Source organism: Tachysurus vachellii, chromosome 22 (assembly GCF_030014155.1).
Source record: "Tachysurus vachellii isolate PV-2020 chromosome 22, HZAU_Pvac_v1, whole genome shotgun sequence".
NCBI lineage: Eukaryota > Metazoa > Chordata > Actinopteri > Siluriformes > Bagridae > Tachysurus > Tachysurus vachellii.
In genome coordinates, this window is record NC_083481.1 from 9,643,493 (window position 1) to 9,662,030 (window position 18,538).

At 38.2% G+C, this 18,538-nt stretch overlaps 1 protein-coding gene across 2 annotated transcripts in view; it reads right to left on the minus strand.

The window, feature by feature from the left end:
* Positions 1-10,638, minus strand: part of ephb2b (eph receptor B2b) — a 149,199-nt gene extending 138,561 nt beyond the window's left edge. For both annotated transcript variants that reach the window (XM_060858043.1, XM_060858042.1), the window contains exon 1: positions 10,564-10,638. In XM_060858043.1, coding sequence (XP_060714026.1) covers positions 10,564-10,615 — 52 coding nt within the window. In that variant the 5' untranslated portion in view covers positions 10,616-10,638. The remainder of the gene's footprint in view (positions 1-10,563) is intronic.
* Between the last annotated feature and the right edge of the window lie 7,900 nt (positions 10,639-18,538).

The following is an 18,538-nucleotide window of genomic DNA, read 5'->3' on the forward strand; positions in this document are numbered from 1 at the left end:
CCACTGGATTGGGCTGACGATCATGGAGGATGGAAGGATGGTTTCGGGGTGGTCAGATTCCTCCTCAAGCGTGTGGATGCGGGATAAGGCATCAGCCTTCTTGTTCTTTACTCCTGGACGGTAGCTGATGGAGAAGTTGAAGCGGGTGAAGAACAGGGCCCATCGAGCTTGACGAGGGTTCAGCCTTTTAGCGTCTCGGAGATATAGTAGGTTTTTGTGGTCCGTGAAAACGGTGAATGGGGATTTGGCGCCCTCTAACCAGTGTCTCCATTCTTCAAGAGAAAGCTTGATGGCTAGGAGTTCGCGATTGCCTATGTCATAGTTGGCCTCTGCCGGGGTGAACTTGCGGGAGAAGAAGGCGCATGGATGGAGTACTTGGGTCTTACTGTGAGGTTGTGAAAGAACCGCGCCGACACCGGTAGTGGAGGCGTCGACCTCTACGGTGAAAGGGAGTTGTGGATTGGGATGGATGAGGACTGGAGCTCGGGTGAAGGCTTCCTTCAGCTCATCGAAGGCTCTTGTAGCCAAGGGAGACCATCTCAGGGATTTCGGTTTGCCCCTGAGGAGTGAAGTGAGGGGTGTGACTATGAGGCTGAAGTTGTGGATAAATCGTCTGTAGAAATTTGCGAATCCCAAAAAGCGTTGAAGCTCCTTGATGGTGTTAGGAATAGGCCAGTTCTGAACCGCTTTTACCTTCCCCTCATCCATAGAGATTCCGGACGCTGATACCTCATAACCTAAGAAGGCTATCTGGGAGGCGTGGAACTCACATTTTTCGGCTTTGAGGTATAACTGGTGTTCCCGGAGCTTCCCCAGGACTTCCGTGACGTGTTGAATATGTTCTGGCATGGATTTGGAATAGATGAGGATATCATCAATATAGACGATCACAAACCGGTTCAGGAAGTCTCGGAACACATGGTGCATAAAGTCCTGAAAGACTGAGGGCGCGTTCGCTAACCCATACGGCATTACTAAATACTCGTAGTGGCCAGTCGGAGTCACGAACGCTGTCTTCCACTCATCCCCAGAACGGATTCGGACTAAGTTGTACGCGCTTCTTAAATCAAGTTTTGTGAAGATTCTGCACCCACGCAATTGTTCCAGGGCCGCGGGGACAAGTGGAAGGGGATAGCGGAACTTGGTGGTGATACTGTTGAGCAGTCGGTAATCAATACAGGGTCGGAGGCCCCCGTCCTTCTTCGCTACAAAGAAGAAACTGGAAGCAGCAGGAGAGGTAGAGGGACGGATGTAGCCTTGTGCAAGAGCTTCTTGAATGTAGTCCTCCATGGCCCTTTGTTCGGGAATGGAGAGCGGGTAGATCCGTCCCCTGGGCACTGGTTTACCTGGTTGGAGCTCGATCGCACAATCCCAAGGTCTATGTGGCGGTAGCTGAGAAGCCCTCTTGGGACAGAATACGTCGGCGTACTCCTCGTATTGGACCGGGACCTTGGAGGGGATGTTCTGGTGAGGGCTTTCGATGGAGGTGGTACATATTCGTACTCTGGCTGTTGATGGCCTATGTAGTAAAGGCAGTTGAGGGAAGCAGGTCGACAAACAGTGAGAACTCCATCTCTTTACTTCACCGGTTTCCCAAGAGAGCTCCGGGTGGTGTTGTATGAGCCACGGACGCCCAAGAATGACATCTGAAGTGGAATTTTCCAAGACCAGAAGGGTGATGTCCTCCACATGCAGCGCTCCCACGGTCAACGTCACTGGTCCTGCGCTGTGGTGGATGTTGGATCTATTTAGTGGTTTGCCGGTGATGGATTGGGCTTGGAGTGTCCTCGGTATTCTGGTCTTGGGGATCTGAAGGGCGTGACAGAGGTTTGAGGAGATGAAGTTGCCCGCCGACCCGGAGTCGAGGAGAGCTGAAACAGACATAGAGTGACGGAGGAAAGCTATCAACACTTGGGTTTGTAAGGGTGAGTACAGGGGTGGCTCAGACTGGATAACACTCACCGGGTGTCGTGGTGGGCGAATGGGGCATGAGTAGACCGCATGCTCCGAAGCTCCACAGTACAGACACAATCTCTGATTAAACCTTCGCTGACGTTCTGATGGAGAGAGATGCATGGAGTCCACCTGCATGGGTGTGGGTTCCGGAGGAGCGAACACTGGTCGGTTGGGAGATCTGGGTAGTGAACCTTCCATCGTTAGGCACCCCAGTCGGCGATGGTCCGTGCGAATGGACAGTTGAATGAATCGCTCCAATCCCATTTGATCATCGTACGAGGCGAGATGTATCCGTAAAGATGGATCCAATCCATTACGAAAGGCGGTAATCAACGCCGCTTCATTCCAGCCACTCACAGCTGCTAGGGTGCGAAACTTTAAGGCATAGTCAGTGACTGTCAGGTTCCCTTGTCGTAGGTGATACAGCTCGTCACGCGCTGAGGAATCAGCATCAGAAATATGAAATACTTCTTTGAAATGAGAGACAAACAGATCATATGACTGTACCGTCTGGGAGTTCTGTTGCCACAATGAGTCTGCCCATTGGAGAGCCTTTCCTCGGAGATGAGAGATGATGAAGGCTATTTTCGAGCGTTCGGTGGGATATTGGTGAGGTTGCATCTCGAAGACTAGAGAACATTGAAGCAGAAATCCGGTGCAATTCTCCGCCGAACCAGAGTAGGGCGCCGGGCTGGCCATGGGAGATGCGACTACGGCCGCCGAAGAAGACGGTGCTGTGACTGGTGCGGTGGCGCCGGATTGTAGCGAGGAGCGCAGAAGATCCACTAATTCGCGAATGGGATCCGCCGCGGGAACATTCATCGTGCTTCCGGTTAAGGTCTGGTCTTCTGTAATGATACACACGCCACGGGCCGGGGTAAATGAAACCAAAGATTCGTTTATTGAAGTCCGTGAACAGATGTATCGCGCATAGAATGCAAATGAAGCACAACAATGTTGCAGCACGCTAGATCACACACGCTGGGGAAACACACAGATGATAAGAGAGACAGGATCCTTGACGGGAACTTAGTAGTGGTAGTAGGGTAATCCGATCGCCCCGAAGGCAGGAGAGAAGGAAGGAGAGCCGGTTGTTGGTGAAGCAACCGGGAGTCTGGAGCTTGAATGACTGTGGGGAAAAATCTCATTAGCACATACGAGACCAGACAATGACTGAGTGACTGAGAGTGGCTTATATAGAGTGTGTGTTGATTGAAGAATGTGGAGCAGGTGATGCTGATTAGTACTCAGGGGAATGTGAGTGCTGGTGAGTGAGAGAAGGACCTGGTGACTCCGTGACAATGTCAAACCTGAAACTACCAAACCTGTTTACAAAATCTATAACTTTACTTTGGTCTTGTCATGTGAATTTTCACGATCTGTGCTTAGAAAATGTGCTGACCAAGCATGAAATGTGAAACGTGAAAGGAATAATCCGAACATACAGATGGGAGACGAAGTCCGTTACTCACATCGCTGGCTGAGTTTTATTTAGGGAGTTTTTCCGAGTGCTCTCAACAGCAGTTTGCAGTTTCGCCTTGCAAATACTTTGAGAATCTAAGCCGAATGTAAAACCGTGACCGTTTCCTTGTAAAAGTAAACATTGAAATGCTAAATACTGTGTGGAATTAAATAGGCAACAGATCAATATCTATTTTCTGTGTATATTTTAGACACAGAGTAATTAAGGTTCCTCGAGGGTTTTTCAATAGAAAACTTTCTCCTTGGAACTTTAGACAAAATAAGAAAAAGAAAAAAAAACACAACCTGGGCATTTCCACAGTTATGGATGTGAGAGTTGTACACAAGAAGAGAATAAATAAAATTCTTTAAAAATTTAAATACCGATGTTTTTTATACAGCCTCACGTTGAAAATACAGCAAGAACACACACAATCTGAGTGTTTATAAGAAACATAGTGTAAAACTTGCAAAATCTTGTCTTAACATAAAATGTAATTGTGAAATTATTTAGCTTCCAGAAGGCGGTGGTGCCATGCCGTGGGTAGCGTTGCAGCTTCTCGGATCCAGAGTTCAGGTTACTGTCTGTGCAGTGTTTGGCTTGTTCTCCTGTATCTGTGGAAACTTTCTCCTGCTTCCCCAGTTTCTTCACATTTCCCATAAACATGGCAGTAGGTGACCTGGCCACACTAACTGTTCCTCGATTGTGTAAATGTGTGTGTGTCCCGAACCAGACATTCCTTCCTCACACCCAGTGTTCCTGGGATCCAGCCCAAGCCGGATTTAGTAAAACATATTAAAAGATGAATGAAAAAACTTGAGATTAAATCTATTGGAGTAGATGCTTACATTTAATTTATAAATGGAAATAATACAAGCGGAAAAATATGGCATGGAAATATCCCTTATATTTTATTGTCATTGAGAGAGCTGGAGAGAGAGAGAGAGAGAGAGAGAGAGAGAGAGAGAGAGAGAGAGAGAGAGAAAGATTTCATTAAGATGCTGAAAGCTGTGTTCTACAAACCGTTTCAAGTACAAACCATTTCCTGCTAAAATCACGAACCCAAATGCATTCTGGATATATAATTTAACTGACTGGTTCTGATAGCAGAGTTAATATGTTCTGCACAGATATCTGGACCTGATGCATTTTCACAGTGAAAACTAAAATGGAATCTAAATGAAGGCGTCTGTATGGAATGGATCTGACTGACAGCACCAGGCTCCATATCACGAGTAATACCCGAGTCTTTTTGAAAAAACGATAAAGAAAAAAATCTATTTGAAAAGGCCTTGCTGATCCCTTAAATCAGAAAACTGATTCTAGTGGTACTTCAGCCTGGACATCAAGGCAAACAGGAGGCTAGTTACTGTACCTTCAAGTCAAATAACAGCCCCGGTGCAGACGTAGGAATTTCACTCGTACGTGCATTAAAGTGAATCTGAATTCCACATCAAACCTGTGAACTGACTAGCATCCTTGGAGCATGTATGCTTGTGAAGGGATTTTCTGCATGATTCATAACGCGGAGCTGGCTCGGGCTTTGAAGGGAGATGGATTACGGTGGTCTCAGTAAGGGACTGTGGGGCTCTCCATGTGGTGTGTGATATCAGTGCACGACTCGCTGCAGAGGGCAGGAATGTGGCAGCAAGGACGTGTGATCCATCGCTGGAAATTCCCTTTGCATTCTCAGAGCCCACTGGGTATTCTGTCTGGACCTGACCGACGTGCTCTTTTATTACGCTCAAAGATAACGTTTCATCATAAAATGATTGCAGGTTCTGTTACATCTGGTGTTTGGTGATAGGAACAATGTGTTTAAATGTACTGTATAGAGGTAATATGGAGAAAACACAAGGAAACCTTACCTGAAAAAAAAGGAAAGGAAACCTCTAGTAAAGTTTACAATATGGATCCTATTCACGAGAATTTTAAAACATATGGAACGGCATAATGTCATGCTTATAATCATCAGACATAATGATGTGTGAAAGTCTTAGTCACATGTAAAGAAAATCTGTGAAGCAAAGATGCTTTCAAAATAATTCAATGGAAAGATTCTAGATAAAACTTCTGTAAACTGCAGTCAGTAGTCAGAAATCTCACTAGCATTTTTGCTTTTTAAAAACTGTATCAATGCTGTCATGGAGTTTTACATTTTATTTTAAGCTACTTGGAGAACGTATTGAGATTTTCACATTATTATATTGAAGGTGCCAACATCTACAATATAGTTACTACCTCTTCCTGTTGAAATAAAGGAGCCACCTAAAATGGCACTGAAAGAAATGATCGTTCAATACACGAAAAAAAGTTCAGCCGACAAAAAAATAAAAAAAATAAAAATTCACCAAAGAGGAAAGGACATGGGAATGAAAATGGATTTTCCTCTGCTAACAGTTACCTGTGCTTCATGCCAACTCTTTCTAGGTAAAATCTGACCCATGAATTTCAAAATGTCTGCCTTGTGAGTCAACAGGCCCTGAGTTGGCGAGAGTGTGGTCTTTAGTAGGTAAAAAATATCTGAGAAGCTGCTTTTTATTAAGTAATTTGTGTTCTCATTATTGCTTGTCTCTGCCTGCTAGGATAATCATGTTAGCCATAATATCAGCTCTATAACATATTTCTGTCTCTGCAGGCAACCATTAAACATCAAATTTCTCTTTTCTCTAGAAACAGCTCTCTATTCTACCTACAACTGAATGTGGAACTTTGTAAAAAACCACACTTGTAAGAGCTCCATGCTTGTCTGTGCTTTCTCGTGTGTAAGCTGCTCTGAATAAAAGCATGTGGCCACTGAATAAAAATGTGAACGTGCGTATAAAAGTGAAGCAGCATTGCCCATCACTAGTCCCAAAATGTCCTGCCTGGTCAAGGTAAAAGTATGCACATCCCTTGGAAATACTGAGCGGCGAAACAACTGGTACCAGCACTAATTGAAATTTTGCATGCAGAGCGACAATGGAGAAGCGCTGGGCAGCATGGATTAGGCGCTGAATAGGAGTGCATTCTTTGTGAAAGCCACAGAGGAGGCTAAAAAATACAGACGCACAACTCGCATCTGCTCGTTCGGCTGAATGAGAAAACGTAGGATTGGGAGCTGCTCGGTTTACCTTCAGTTAAGCCTGTTTTAGAGAAACCCCTCAAAGCCACACATACACACAAACACCCACATACACACGCACACACTAGTGCTATGCCTTTTGTTACCACTCCAAAAAACGGCGATGCAACGTGTAGGCTTATGCATCGGCAGCCCACACTCCGAATATTAGCTGGAAGTAGGCTGTTCGAATTTACATGTGAAAGCAGATTATTCAAACTTGGCAGGCATCTCAGAGCGGAAGTATTGATGTCTGCAAATGACAGAGTTAACAAACAATAGCTTTAATCGTCTTTTCTTGCTCTAGAGCTTGGAGATTTATGGAAATAAATCGTTGTTCTGTGTGCAAAAACTCATGATAAATAAATTTAGAACTGAGCCATTGGCTTTTTGGTTTCTACTAGTTTACGGTTGTTTCAAAAGGCAAGAAAAAACTCAGTTTAATAACACATTGTTAACCCAATTGTCTATGCAGGAGAGATATTAGCATAAGGATGTAAAGTGGGTCAGAAAAGGGCGCACTCGCGCTACACAACATCCCTACACTTCTTTTATGTTGACACAATATCACATACATGTTCATACATCAGATATATGTAGACTCGTTAACACGCTTCGACACAATATTCGTAGGAGACTTGCTCTCTGTGTGGGAGACATCAGTGAGTATTTTTATTCTGTAAAAGGAGATGAAGAAAAACAAACTATAGTAGACTGTAGGAGGTAATTTCCTTTCTTTTTACAAACTCAAACACACACACACACTTCTCCCTTTTTTAAAACCCTCATTTCAACACCTAAATTCAACATTACACACCAAAATGAAGAGCTAAACACTAATCACTACATCACAGGAAAAACACAGTATTTATCATAATTGAGATGGGAGTTTGAGTCGCATGTAATTATAAGTTACAAAATGGGTATAACATACAAAATGCTTCACCTGTTATTTTGCAGGATGCTAGACCTTAAATCTGTGCGTCTGAAACACTGACTGTAATATTATACTGATACTTACACTGCGGAACCCTGTACAGTAATCACTGCAAATCTATCAGAGAAAAACTTGAGTGATAGAATATTTTAGTCACTCCATTGTGTATAACCACTGATTTCTGAAAAGCCTTGTGTTTCATCATAATGTGTCAAAATATAATCTGATGTCATCATCTTTCTTTCTAGAAAAAAATCAGAACATTTTTCCAGACAAATACACACAATGTTTTTCTTTTTTCTTTTTGTTTCTTTTTATTAAACTAATTCTATTTATTTATTTTTTACATTTTATTTACATAAAACAAAATGTGACTGCCTGAGTTTTATGAATTCCTCATTTTCCATCCTTTTTCTTTACACTGAAGCTGCATTGACCTCTTTTTCACCTCTGATATGCTCCTACATCAGCACACCGCTAAGCCATCATTGGTCAAAAAAATGGTATTAAAAAAAACACCCCTGACGTCACCGGTCTGACAAACAAAATCACCGTCAGTGAACACAAAAATCCTTTTCTGCAAAAAATGCATGTAGGAAAATATGACATGAATTTAGTTCACACTTTCAACAACAGGCATTATCGCAAAGCAAATCCGCAAAAACGCAGTTGTTCAAATATAATATTTTTATTAAACACTTGGCAGTTTATTAGATACTAGACTGGTGTATGACTGCAATATTAAAATAAACTCTTCAGATATACATGAATTCAAAACTACGTGTTTGCATTATTTTATATGGTCTAAATAAACAAATGCTGCTTTCGGTGGTCCCGAAAAAAAAAAATTACTGATTGTTTAACCTCCAGAACTAGGCATGGATATCCTGCACCATCACATGCTATCAAATTGCTTACAACTGACAAAATGAGTAATCAATTAGTCAAATTTTAGCACTGCTGCATGGATTTTTCCTGAATAAATAACAGATATTCATGACAGTGTGGTCATCTGCACTTTAGATTTAAACTCCTGAAAAATTCAAGCCTTTGAAGGGGTCGCTTGAGGGGTTTTCTTCCACCAAGAAAAACCCTGTGCCCTCTTTCCAAATAATGAAGTTGGAGTCAACAGCCCTTGAGCTTTTCGAACCAGAAAGTCAAGTATGACAATTGAGCCTTTCCTATAAACAGGCTGCTGTGGTAAATGTAAAAGGCCTAGACCTTGCATTAGTTGACATGCCTCTATTTGGAGATACCAGACTCTAAAACAAAACAAAACAAAACAAAAAACAGTGTAAACTCTATAGGGACAGAGGCAGCTTGTCACACTAGGTTTTTGTCCCTTTATGTTGCATAGACGTTAGGTGTGTCCTGGTGTTTTGTTAAGCTTTGCTCTACGTCTAGGTAATTAACGTAACAGCATTAACAGCATTTATAAAATTATTCAACTAATGCTCGCTCTTAAGACTAATTAAATGTCGATAACAGCTCACAATGGTCACGTATATATTTAATATCAGACGAACCTAAAATTCAACTAGCCCTCTATAAATAAATCATATTCTCAGTATCTTGAACAATTTCAAAGCATATACTAGTGCAAGGCTTGTCAAATACACTTTATTATAGGACTATATAAGATATATATATATATCTTATATGTATTAAATAGTAAACACTATCCTTACCTTAGTATGTCAGCAAGGATAACAACATAGAGACACCCTTTGTTTTTCTTTTCTTTTTTCCTCTTTTATGGGGGGGGGGGTTGTTTGTATTGTTCTTCAAATAAATGTTTTTTTGTTTTGTTTTGTACAGTGTAGTATTTTTTTTTTTTTTACAAATACCTAACACATTATTTGAATATTTATTTACTTTATTTTTACAACACCTCATTTTTTAACGAGCTATTTATTTCTAAACGACTCGTTTGTTTGTTTGTTTTTTTCTGTATATTGTTGTTGTTGTTTTTTCCCCCTTTTTTGGGGGGGGGGTTTGTATTGATCTTCAAACAAATGTTTTTTTTTTTTTTTACAAATACCTAACACATTATTTGACTATTTATTTATTTTATTTTTACAACACGTCATTTTTTAACAAGCTCCACGTGTGTCCATTTGAAACGCACCTTCACACGTTGTCACACGTGATTAAAAAGGCTATTTCTCACATTAATCACGTGTAAAAACAAACGAACACGTGAAGTGTGCGCGCTGTTTTACTTGGAACGTCTACAATATTCGATGCGACTGTTTTATAGGGTCCGTTCTGCTTCTGTGGTGTTAAATGTTGCTTTGTGGCACTTTGTACTTTTATGTGCAGGTCTGGTTTGAAGGCTAATGGGCAGCACTTGTACTGCACGGTGTGAATAGATGACAGATTGACAGATTCGCTTCACGCACAGCGAACGCGTCTCTTACGCGCAGCGAACGCGTCTCCCACACGCGAGCCACGCGAGGTTCGCTCACCCGCACGCTAGTAATAATAACTGTCTGTTCATCAATACAGTCTGAGATTAAAGAAAGTGTCGTAGTTTAAACAAATAAAAACGAACCTGTGCTCATTGTGCATCTGTTATTTAATCCGTAGCCGAATCCTACCCACTCACCAAGGATCTGATTTATTATCCAAGTGTAAGATCACTAATAAAACACCACACGTACACGTCGGAGTCGTTAAAGTAAATAAAACATACAGCATCAGCGGACGGGTTTAGGTTGAACGCAGGACACCTGAAACACGCGTGAAATCACGGAGCGCACTTTATTCTAAGGTGCGTCTCGGTATATAATAAAGAAAAGGTGGAATGTGGCACGTTTAGTTTAGACGTGGTTTGTTTGTAAGCATCAAAAATAAATAAATAAGCAAAACTCGCTTATTTGCAGTCATTGATCAGTGCATGGTGAAAGCATGCTGTTCTTACACATAAATCCTATATTCCTGCCCCGGGATCATCAGCTTTCATAAATCTAATCGTGCCATCGTCTTATTTCCCGAAGGATATTATAATGAAGCCCCGCACGAGCTACAGGCATCAGAAACTCTCACCCTGGACCAGCTGGATGTGATGCTGCGTTCACTACAACAGAGGAAACAACATCTTACCTTCAAGAGCCAGTGCTGTGGGTAGTATCCATAAAATCCATAGGATATCCATTATTGTGTTTTTTTTTAGGGCAAAATTGTTAAAAAAAAAAAAAAAAAAAAAAAAAAAAGTCCAGACATTCAAATAAAACAAGCCCCGAAAGCCATTGACAGCAAACGACGGCGAAGGACCGGCGCACTTTCGCGTTCAGTTGAATGAATGCGATGCCATACACGCTGAACCAAAATCACCAACCACGTTTGGACGAAACCAAGTGATGTAGACGAGGGGACGCAGTCAGATTCTAGACCTAAACGTTCGCTTTACGACTCAAGTCTATGACTGTAAACAATACTAGTTATCGCAAACAGTGTCATGGACGATGATTTAAATGGTAAAAATACAAACTGATGTGTTTCATTGTGCTGAGCATGAGTTCGTGATGAATCTTCACCCTGCCCGCATTTTTCTGTATTCCCACCCTGTCGATCAACACGAGCTTTACTTTTTAACTTATCTGTGCACGAGATGAACATTTTTGAATTATTATTGAGTGCAGTTTAAGTGAGTCCGGAAAGACATGAAGCTGGTGGCGGTGTTTTATATATCGTTTTCCGAGGTAAGTTTACATTTCTGTGTTCGAGAGAAAGGGCTTTCTGTTAAATTACTCTCCCTGATTATTTATTATTATAGTTATACAATAATAATAATAACAATACTACTACTACTACTACTACTACTGCTACTACTACTACTACTACTACTACTACTAATAATAATAATAATAATTAATATTATTATTATTATTATTATTATTAATAAATGTTACACAGTATTAGAATTATTATATATATTATTATTATTATTATTATTACATTTTAGTATGACATTTTATTATTATTATTATTATTATTATTATTATTATTATTATTATTATTATTATTATTATAATAAAAGGTATATTTAGTTGTACACTGTTTGTGTGACCCTCATTTCATTAAAATAAAAGGATGGAAAGTCGGTCAAAATAAACAAATCCCTGTTATTTCTATTGTGACTTTCCCAGTGAATACAGAGCAAGGAGAAAAACAGTTAAAAAAATGAACATGAATTCAATTGGCAGGTTTACAACACGTTCATTGCGGATTGAACGTGTATTTTATTTGCTTTCCTTCGTTCAGTGCCATTTCCTTAATGAACAAATGACAATAAAGGGGAGATGGAAGTAGGCTGGAAGTAGAGGGGAAATGCACCTCGCCTATGAAATCAAGCATTAAGATATTTTATGAATGAAAAAAAATTACTCTAATTCAGGGCTAATGAAGGAATGTTTTTATTTAAGACTGAGGAAAAAGTGCTTGGGAAAAAAACAAAGTGGCACAACGCATTTGTAATATAACACACATTGTTGTTCCATAAAGTTATAAATAAAATGCTTAAATAGGAAACATGTAAAGCTCACGTGTTACCAGGCGCTGCATCAGTTCGCCAATGAATGTCACTTCAATGTCATCACACGTGGCCTGCGTTTAACTTTCTACACTTTCAGTACAAATACTTTCTCAAAAAAGAGAGGAAGAAAAAAAATAATCAAGCCTGCGCGCAAAAAAAAAAAGAAAAAAAAAAGAAAAAGAAAAATCCTGCCAAATTTGTAGAATAAGTTCCACATGCCATATTTATGTTTTTGTGGAAAGTCATAATAATACACCTTTATTCATTTTACTTAAGGATAAAAATACACATTTAGCTCTGATTCTTAGCCCTGAATAAGTCTACAACATCATGCTGAAAAAGAAAGCACAGGAATATTAAAACTCAAATTTAAATCTTATCATAAACTAATATCACGGTTTTCGGTATTTCATGGTACCAGCTTGTATAATCAGAGAGAAAGTCTAGGTGTTGTGTAAATAACATTGTAATGCAATGGGGTGTGTGCAACCTACTTTGGGAAATTAGTGTAACTATTATATTTTTAATAGGATTACATTTATACTACAGAAACTACATTACTAAAATGTATTTTTGCTTTTGTGGTATGTTTAAGGCAACTTGCGTTAAAAATATTTTGGCTTCTGAATACTGTTTTGTGTGAATAATTTTTTTTTTATGCTATTTTATATACAAAATAACTATTGTTTACTTTCTTATCTTAGTATGTTTTCATACTTTGGCATCTCTATTTTAAAATTTCCAAAGATTTACCCCAACAACCGCACCTTTCCATACCTTGTTGATTTTTTTAATTAATTTTTTTATTCAAAACAGCAATCATTCAGAAATGACTTAAACACTCAAAGACATGAGCTCTTTCCCATGTGATGGATTTGCTCTAAAATAAGAATGTGAGCTGCAAGCAAACCACGGTTAATCATGTCCACTCACTTAAAAATCAGCTCACTAAGCCCCTTCACTGGCATCACTGGGCTGGCATGTCAAGACCCATGTTGCTGGCACTGTTTTCTAATTCTGATCTTCTGGATTTGGTTTTCAGCCGTGCAGATTGAGTTAGAAAAAGCCTCGGCAAGTGTTGCTAAAAGATTACTGATGGTGGAGCATTTCGGGTTGTCATTTTCGGCTGCTGAGAATATGGAGAATGAATTTATGCTCAGACGTACGCCAAGCCACAAAACAGAATTCTGGAATTTCATTAAAGCTGCATAAACCTAATTTCCATTCTGGTGGTGCAATCTCAGTACCGCTGAATATGAAAGGCAAGAAAGTAGACTGAAGCATTGGATTAGATGGGCTATGGGGAGAAAAGGGGAGATCAGAAGACAGACTTTGTGCTAAATATTTTCCAATATGTCAACCAGGATGTCTTTATATTGCATATTATAGGGTCATACAAGTTATGTCCTTATGAGGGGCACTTGAATTTGCTCCTGTGCCTAATTTTGAATATCTACAGTACTTATAAATAGCTGACCTGTGAGGTGAAAACGTTATTAATGTATATAAGAAATTGAAATCAATATTTTTCTAGTTCATACTGCTATGGAGCAAAGCATATTAATTTTAAAATATTCTAACAACTGGTACTATTTTGCAGAAAATTCTAAATCAGAAATATATAAAAGAAATATAAAAGTGAATTATTAAATTAACTAACCCGGGAGGATTAAAGTTGACTAATTAAATGTTTTGACTACGGCCACTGACATTTTGTGAGAAGTGGTGCCTTAAGTTATTTTGACTACTTCCCTGAGTAAAAATGAATGCGTACTGAGAGTTAATAGCAGAATTGCTGTAGATCAAAGAGAAAACTATATGTGTGTGTGTGTGTGTGTGTGTGTGAGAGAGAGAGAGAGAGAGAGAGAGAGAGAGAGAGAGAGACAGTGAGAGAGAGAGAGAGAGAGAGAGAGAGAGAGAGATAGAGAGAGAAAGAGAGAGAGAGAGCTAAAGAGAGAGACTGTTTTTTATGCCTTTCTTTTCACAACATCCTAAAACAACAACCCAGAGAGATCAATAATTTAATCATATAAATTCAAGCAAGATAAATTCTTATTGGTTTAGACCTGTCACTGCGAATAATTATTTGTAGGGTTGCTTAGTTTTTAAATGAGATCACAGTCAAAATTTCCCTCTCAGCATTCAGTAAGCTTTGTAAGTTCTTTACTTGTTTTGTTTTTTTTAATTTATGGTACTTTTGGTTTCATGTGAAAAAAAAAGATGCATAATGCAAAATGGTCATATTTAATATTACTGTTGTATTCATTAAATGTGCAATTTTTTTGAATGATTATGTTTCCAAAATAGAAGTTATCTAATGAAACCAATATATTGTACATAGAGTAATCTGAGTCAACTTACGTGAAAAGGAATATAAACTTTGTAAATGTAAAAATAGGGAAAGTAACTAGAACATATGTTACATTAGTGTGTGGCTTTTAATGGCCTATAAGTAAAGCAATACCCTTTAGGTTTAGCAGGTTATTTAAGAATACTCACTCACAGCTATTATCCAGACATTAAAAAAATACTGTTTTAAATTAACGCTTCAAAGAAAGAAACGTGGAATTAAAATAAATATAAAACGCTTTTGGTAAAATTAATTATTATTCTGAATGCCAGAGATGTTATTACTGGACCCATCCTGAGAATCATCTTCTTTTTAATTCTGAAGTCTAATTCCACCAATAAGTTATGTGTAATTAGACTGCAATATGATACTTTTCTGAAAACATTTCCTATGCATTTACAGTAAAAAAAATTACATCTGGATTTTAGGCTTCATCCTTGAGAGATAACATCTGCAAAAATAGATGTGCTTAATTACTTAATTAGGATTTTCTGTCCAGATTTGATCTATCTGCCTTAATGGTTCACATGTCTGTTTATAAGTGACCCATATCTGTTATTTGTGGGAACAGTTTTTATGAAAATCCATCATTACAGTAGCATTAAAATCAGCAAACTAGTGTAGCAGCACAGGCCTTCATCTTAAACTTTATTCACTGTGAATGTTCATGATTAAGGGTGTAGGGTTTTTTCCCCGACACATTCAACAATAATAATAATAATAATAATAATAATAATAGTAATAATAATAATAATAATAACAAATAAAAAAATAAGAAGAATAATAACACAATATTTTTTAAAACTGATTATTCTCATTACAATCACATAGCTTGCTGTACAACCATATAAAAATGACTCAAATTTGATTAGAAAATTTTAAATGATTATGTTTAATTACTTTCGTGTGTTATATTTAGAAAGAAAAAAAATTATAAATGATAAATTATATTGTTATTATAATTATATATTACAAATTATATTTATAATAATAACAATGATAACAACAACAATAATAATAATAATAATAATAATAATAATAATAATAATAATAATAATAATAATAATAATAACAATTTCATGTAGTAGCAAAATAAAGCTTTTTTTATTTCACTATGGAAACATTTTCATTAAACTGGGTAAACAGTGCCACCTAGAGTGACAGTTCTCTCTTCAGCTTGGAGCAAACAAACGATTTCTCTGAACAAAATAGCACTCACTCCTTCCCCTTTTCTCATCTAAACAGAAAAGCCACAACGTACCGTAGTCATTCACTTAGTAAAACAGATCTAATACATCAATTAGCAATGATAAGAAATAATGTGATGTCACTGACTAGATTTTATTACTCACTTTTAAAAACTGAGCCACTTCACCTTTAAAATGTATAACTCAGGTTGTTAGTGACATGTGACCTCATTTCCTACTTCCAACAGTTCCACTTTTTAACTTTATCATTTCTGCTTTTAACCCTTTAACAATAACAATTTTTTTTCTTGGGGGGGGGGTTAACACAATTAGGGTGCAAACTTTATAGAATATGGTTTTACACTATCTAGAAAATCTATAAATAAATTAGTTTTAGATATGTGGCACATCACTAGTGACCCAAAGTATAAACCACTAATGCACCAGACTCGTTATTGTCAACCATTTCACTCCCCAAAACACAGCTCTGTCTGCAGCACTTAGGATTATATAGATTTAACATTTTTTTGTTGCCTTTAAAACTTCAGAAGTTGTGTAGTTAAGTTAAAGTGCACTGATTAGGTGTGTGTTTGTGTGCTCATGATCCTTGACCTCCACCTTAGATGTGAAATGAGCTTGGAGGTACTAACTCTTAAGAGATAAGAGATAATGGCGAAGAGGTCTTACGTAGACAATTCCAGCAGTCAAGATTAGACTTGAGCCAGACTGTGTTTAATCCGGCCTGTCTTTTTTGTCTCTCTCCTTTTTTTTTTGGCCATGGTGGCGTTTTACTAGCTTGCTAAAATCATTCCTTTTAATTATCCTTAATGACACATATCACCGAAATGAGGATGAGGTTCCTTTTTGAGTCTGGTTTCTCTCAAGGTTTCTTCCTCCTTCATCTTAGGGAGTTTTTCCTTAACAAAGTCCCCTCAGTCACCTCAGGTTTGTTCATTTGGAATAAATACAATCACAATTAAATATGTCAATATTAATCTTGAATTTTTGTATTATATTAAATTTTGTATAATATTAAACTTTTATATTATATTTCTTATGTTCTGTTAAGCTGCTTTGAGACAATGTCCGGTGTTAAAAGTACTAACAAATAAATCTGAATTGAATTGAATTGAATATGTTGTTCCATTATTGCTATTATTTAGTATTGTACTATTACTGCATGTAAGATTTCTTCAGCTAGTGAGTTTGTCGCTGCCCTTTTTAACTGTCTGCTTATAGCATTGTTGTGTTATTACTACAAATACTGTAGCTTGTGTTCTTTCTGCACTTTCAATGCACTTTTAACAATAGATTTTTTTCTCAAGCAGCTTCAAGGTACAAGGAACAAAGTTCTTTATTTGCCACATAGATATTACATACATATGATATAATGTAGTCAAATGCTTTTTCTTTCTGGTTATTTTTCCTACAGTGTAATAAAAATAGAGGGAAAGTGGAATATAATAAAAAAAATTCAAAAACAAAAGTGTAATATAGTGAAATATGATATATCTAATATGACATACAGTATAATAATGAAATAACCATATGGTAAAATAGTCTATGTAGAATGCAATGAGTATAAATAAGGTATAATGGAAAGTACACAATTTATAAATTTTTATGCAGAGTATAAAAAGATTTCTGTACAGCGATTGTTTTCTATAAGATGTTTTACAGTAATCGAGATGTAGATTTATATTTATATTTATATGCAAAACGGAAGTGATTGCAGTGAAGAAAATCTCCCTGAGACAAGATTAAATATTTTTCATGGGAACCCGGCCCAAAAACAAACTCCTCCTCTTGAAGGTGGTGCCGGATAGTAAGATTAGAAAACTACAACTTTTCTACAGCTGTTTATTTTGAAGTCAAACAGTACTAAATGTGACAGAATGTTCAGTATGAGCAGATCTGGGATGAACACCGGACACACATTGTTATTACAGCAGCAGTTCTTAGGTACTAATTTGCAGTATCCAGGTGAGATTATCCAGACCTCTCTTATGTAAGAGGACTTATGCAATTAATGTCTGAAGTTTAACTTTAGGGAAAAAAAACAACATTTCCTGAGTGGTCTGCTTTTAACTTAAATTGGAGATGGAACAACCCTTATAAAAGTGTTCAAGAGACTTCTCAAGCCAGAGTGTCTGAACCTAAGTTGATTCTCTGGGAGATGAGATCAGTCCACTGTGAAAGTGTTTCCAATCAGCGCTGGCTCAGCATGTCACCCAGCAGCCCTTGTAGCCGTCTTTATAGGTTTATGGTGGGGACAGGCCTGTGCTTAACGGTCCCTGAGGACCAAGTTCCAGGAACGAGGCCTTAGAATGCAGGACGCAGGTTTTATCACCAGAATAAATCCAAGTCTGTTTCTGCAAAACAGGGCCCCTTGATACAACGACTCAAACTACTGTCGCCAAAAAAGCAAACACAGCCCTTAAACGTCTGCCATCAATCACTGGTCTCTCGGTCAGAGCTCTGCGAACCCCAAGCAGACCTCATCCTAATTGATACAGTGCTCCTCACGTAAATCGAGAGTCGGACAACGACAGAGCCAGACCTCCAGTTGCGTTCCTCAGGTGCACCAAACAGCCGGGGTCTGGAGAGGAGTGGCTTTGATTAAAAGCAGGAAACACAAGCTGCCTTTCCAAAACTTTGTTCACTTTCCAAATGCAGATTAGTAGAGATTTTCTTTCAAATCTCTTTTGGGTGCTGTCAGACTGCTAGTAGCCGACTATATAATCCCAAGCAGCGGTTTCTTCAGTGTGCACCTGTGTACCCGATTTATATCAGAGTCCATATGTAACACTAGACCAAGCATATGCATACATTCCTTTGGAAAAACGCAATCCTTGTGCTAGTTTGTGTGGAATCCATTAAACTCTCCTTTGCAGCTTTAACCATCCGATTTTTTTTATTTTGAGCATATTTTTTAAATGTCTTATATTGACAGTTATATTGGTGTAGGTTATATAAGTTGTTCCTGTATAATAGGAGACAAAAACA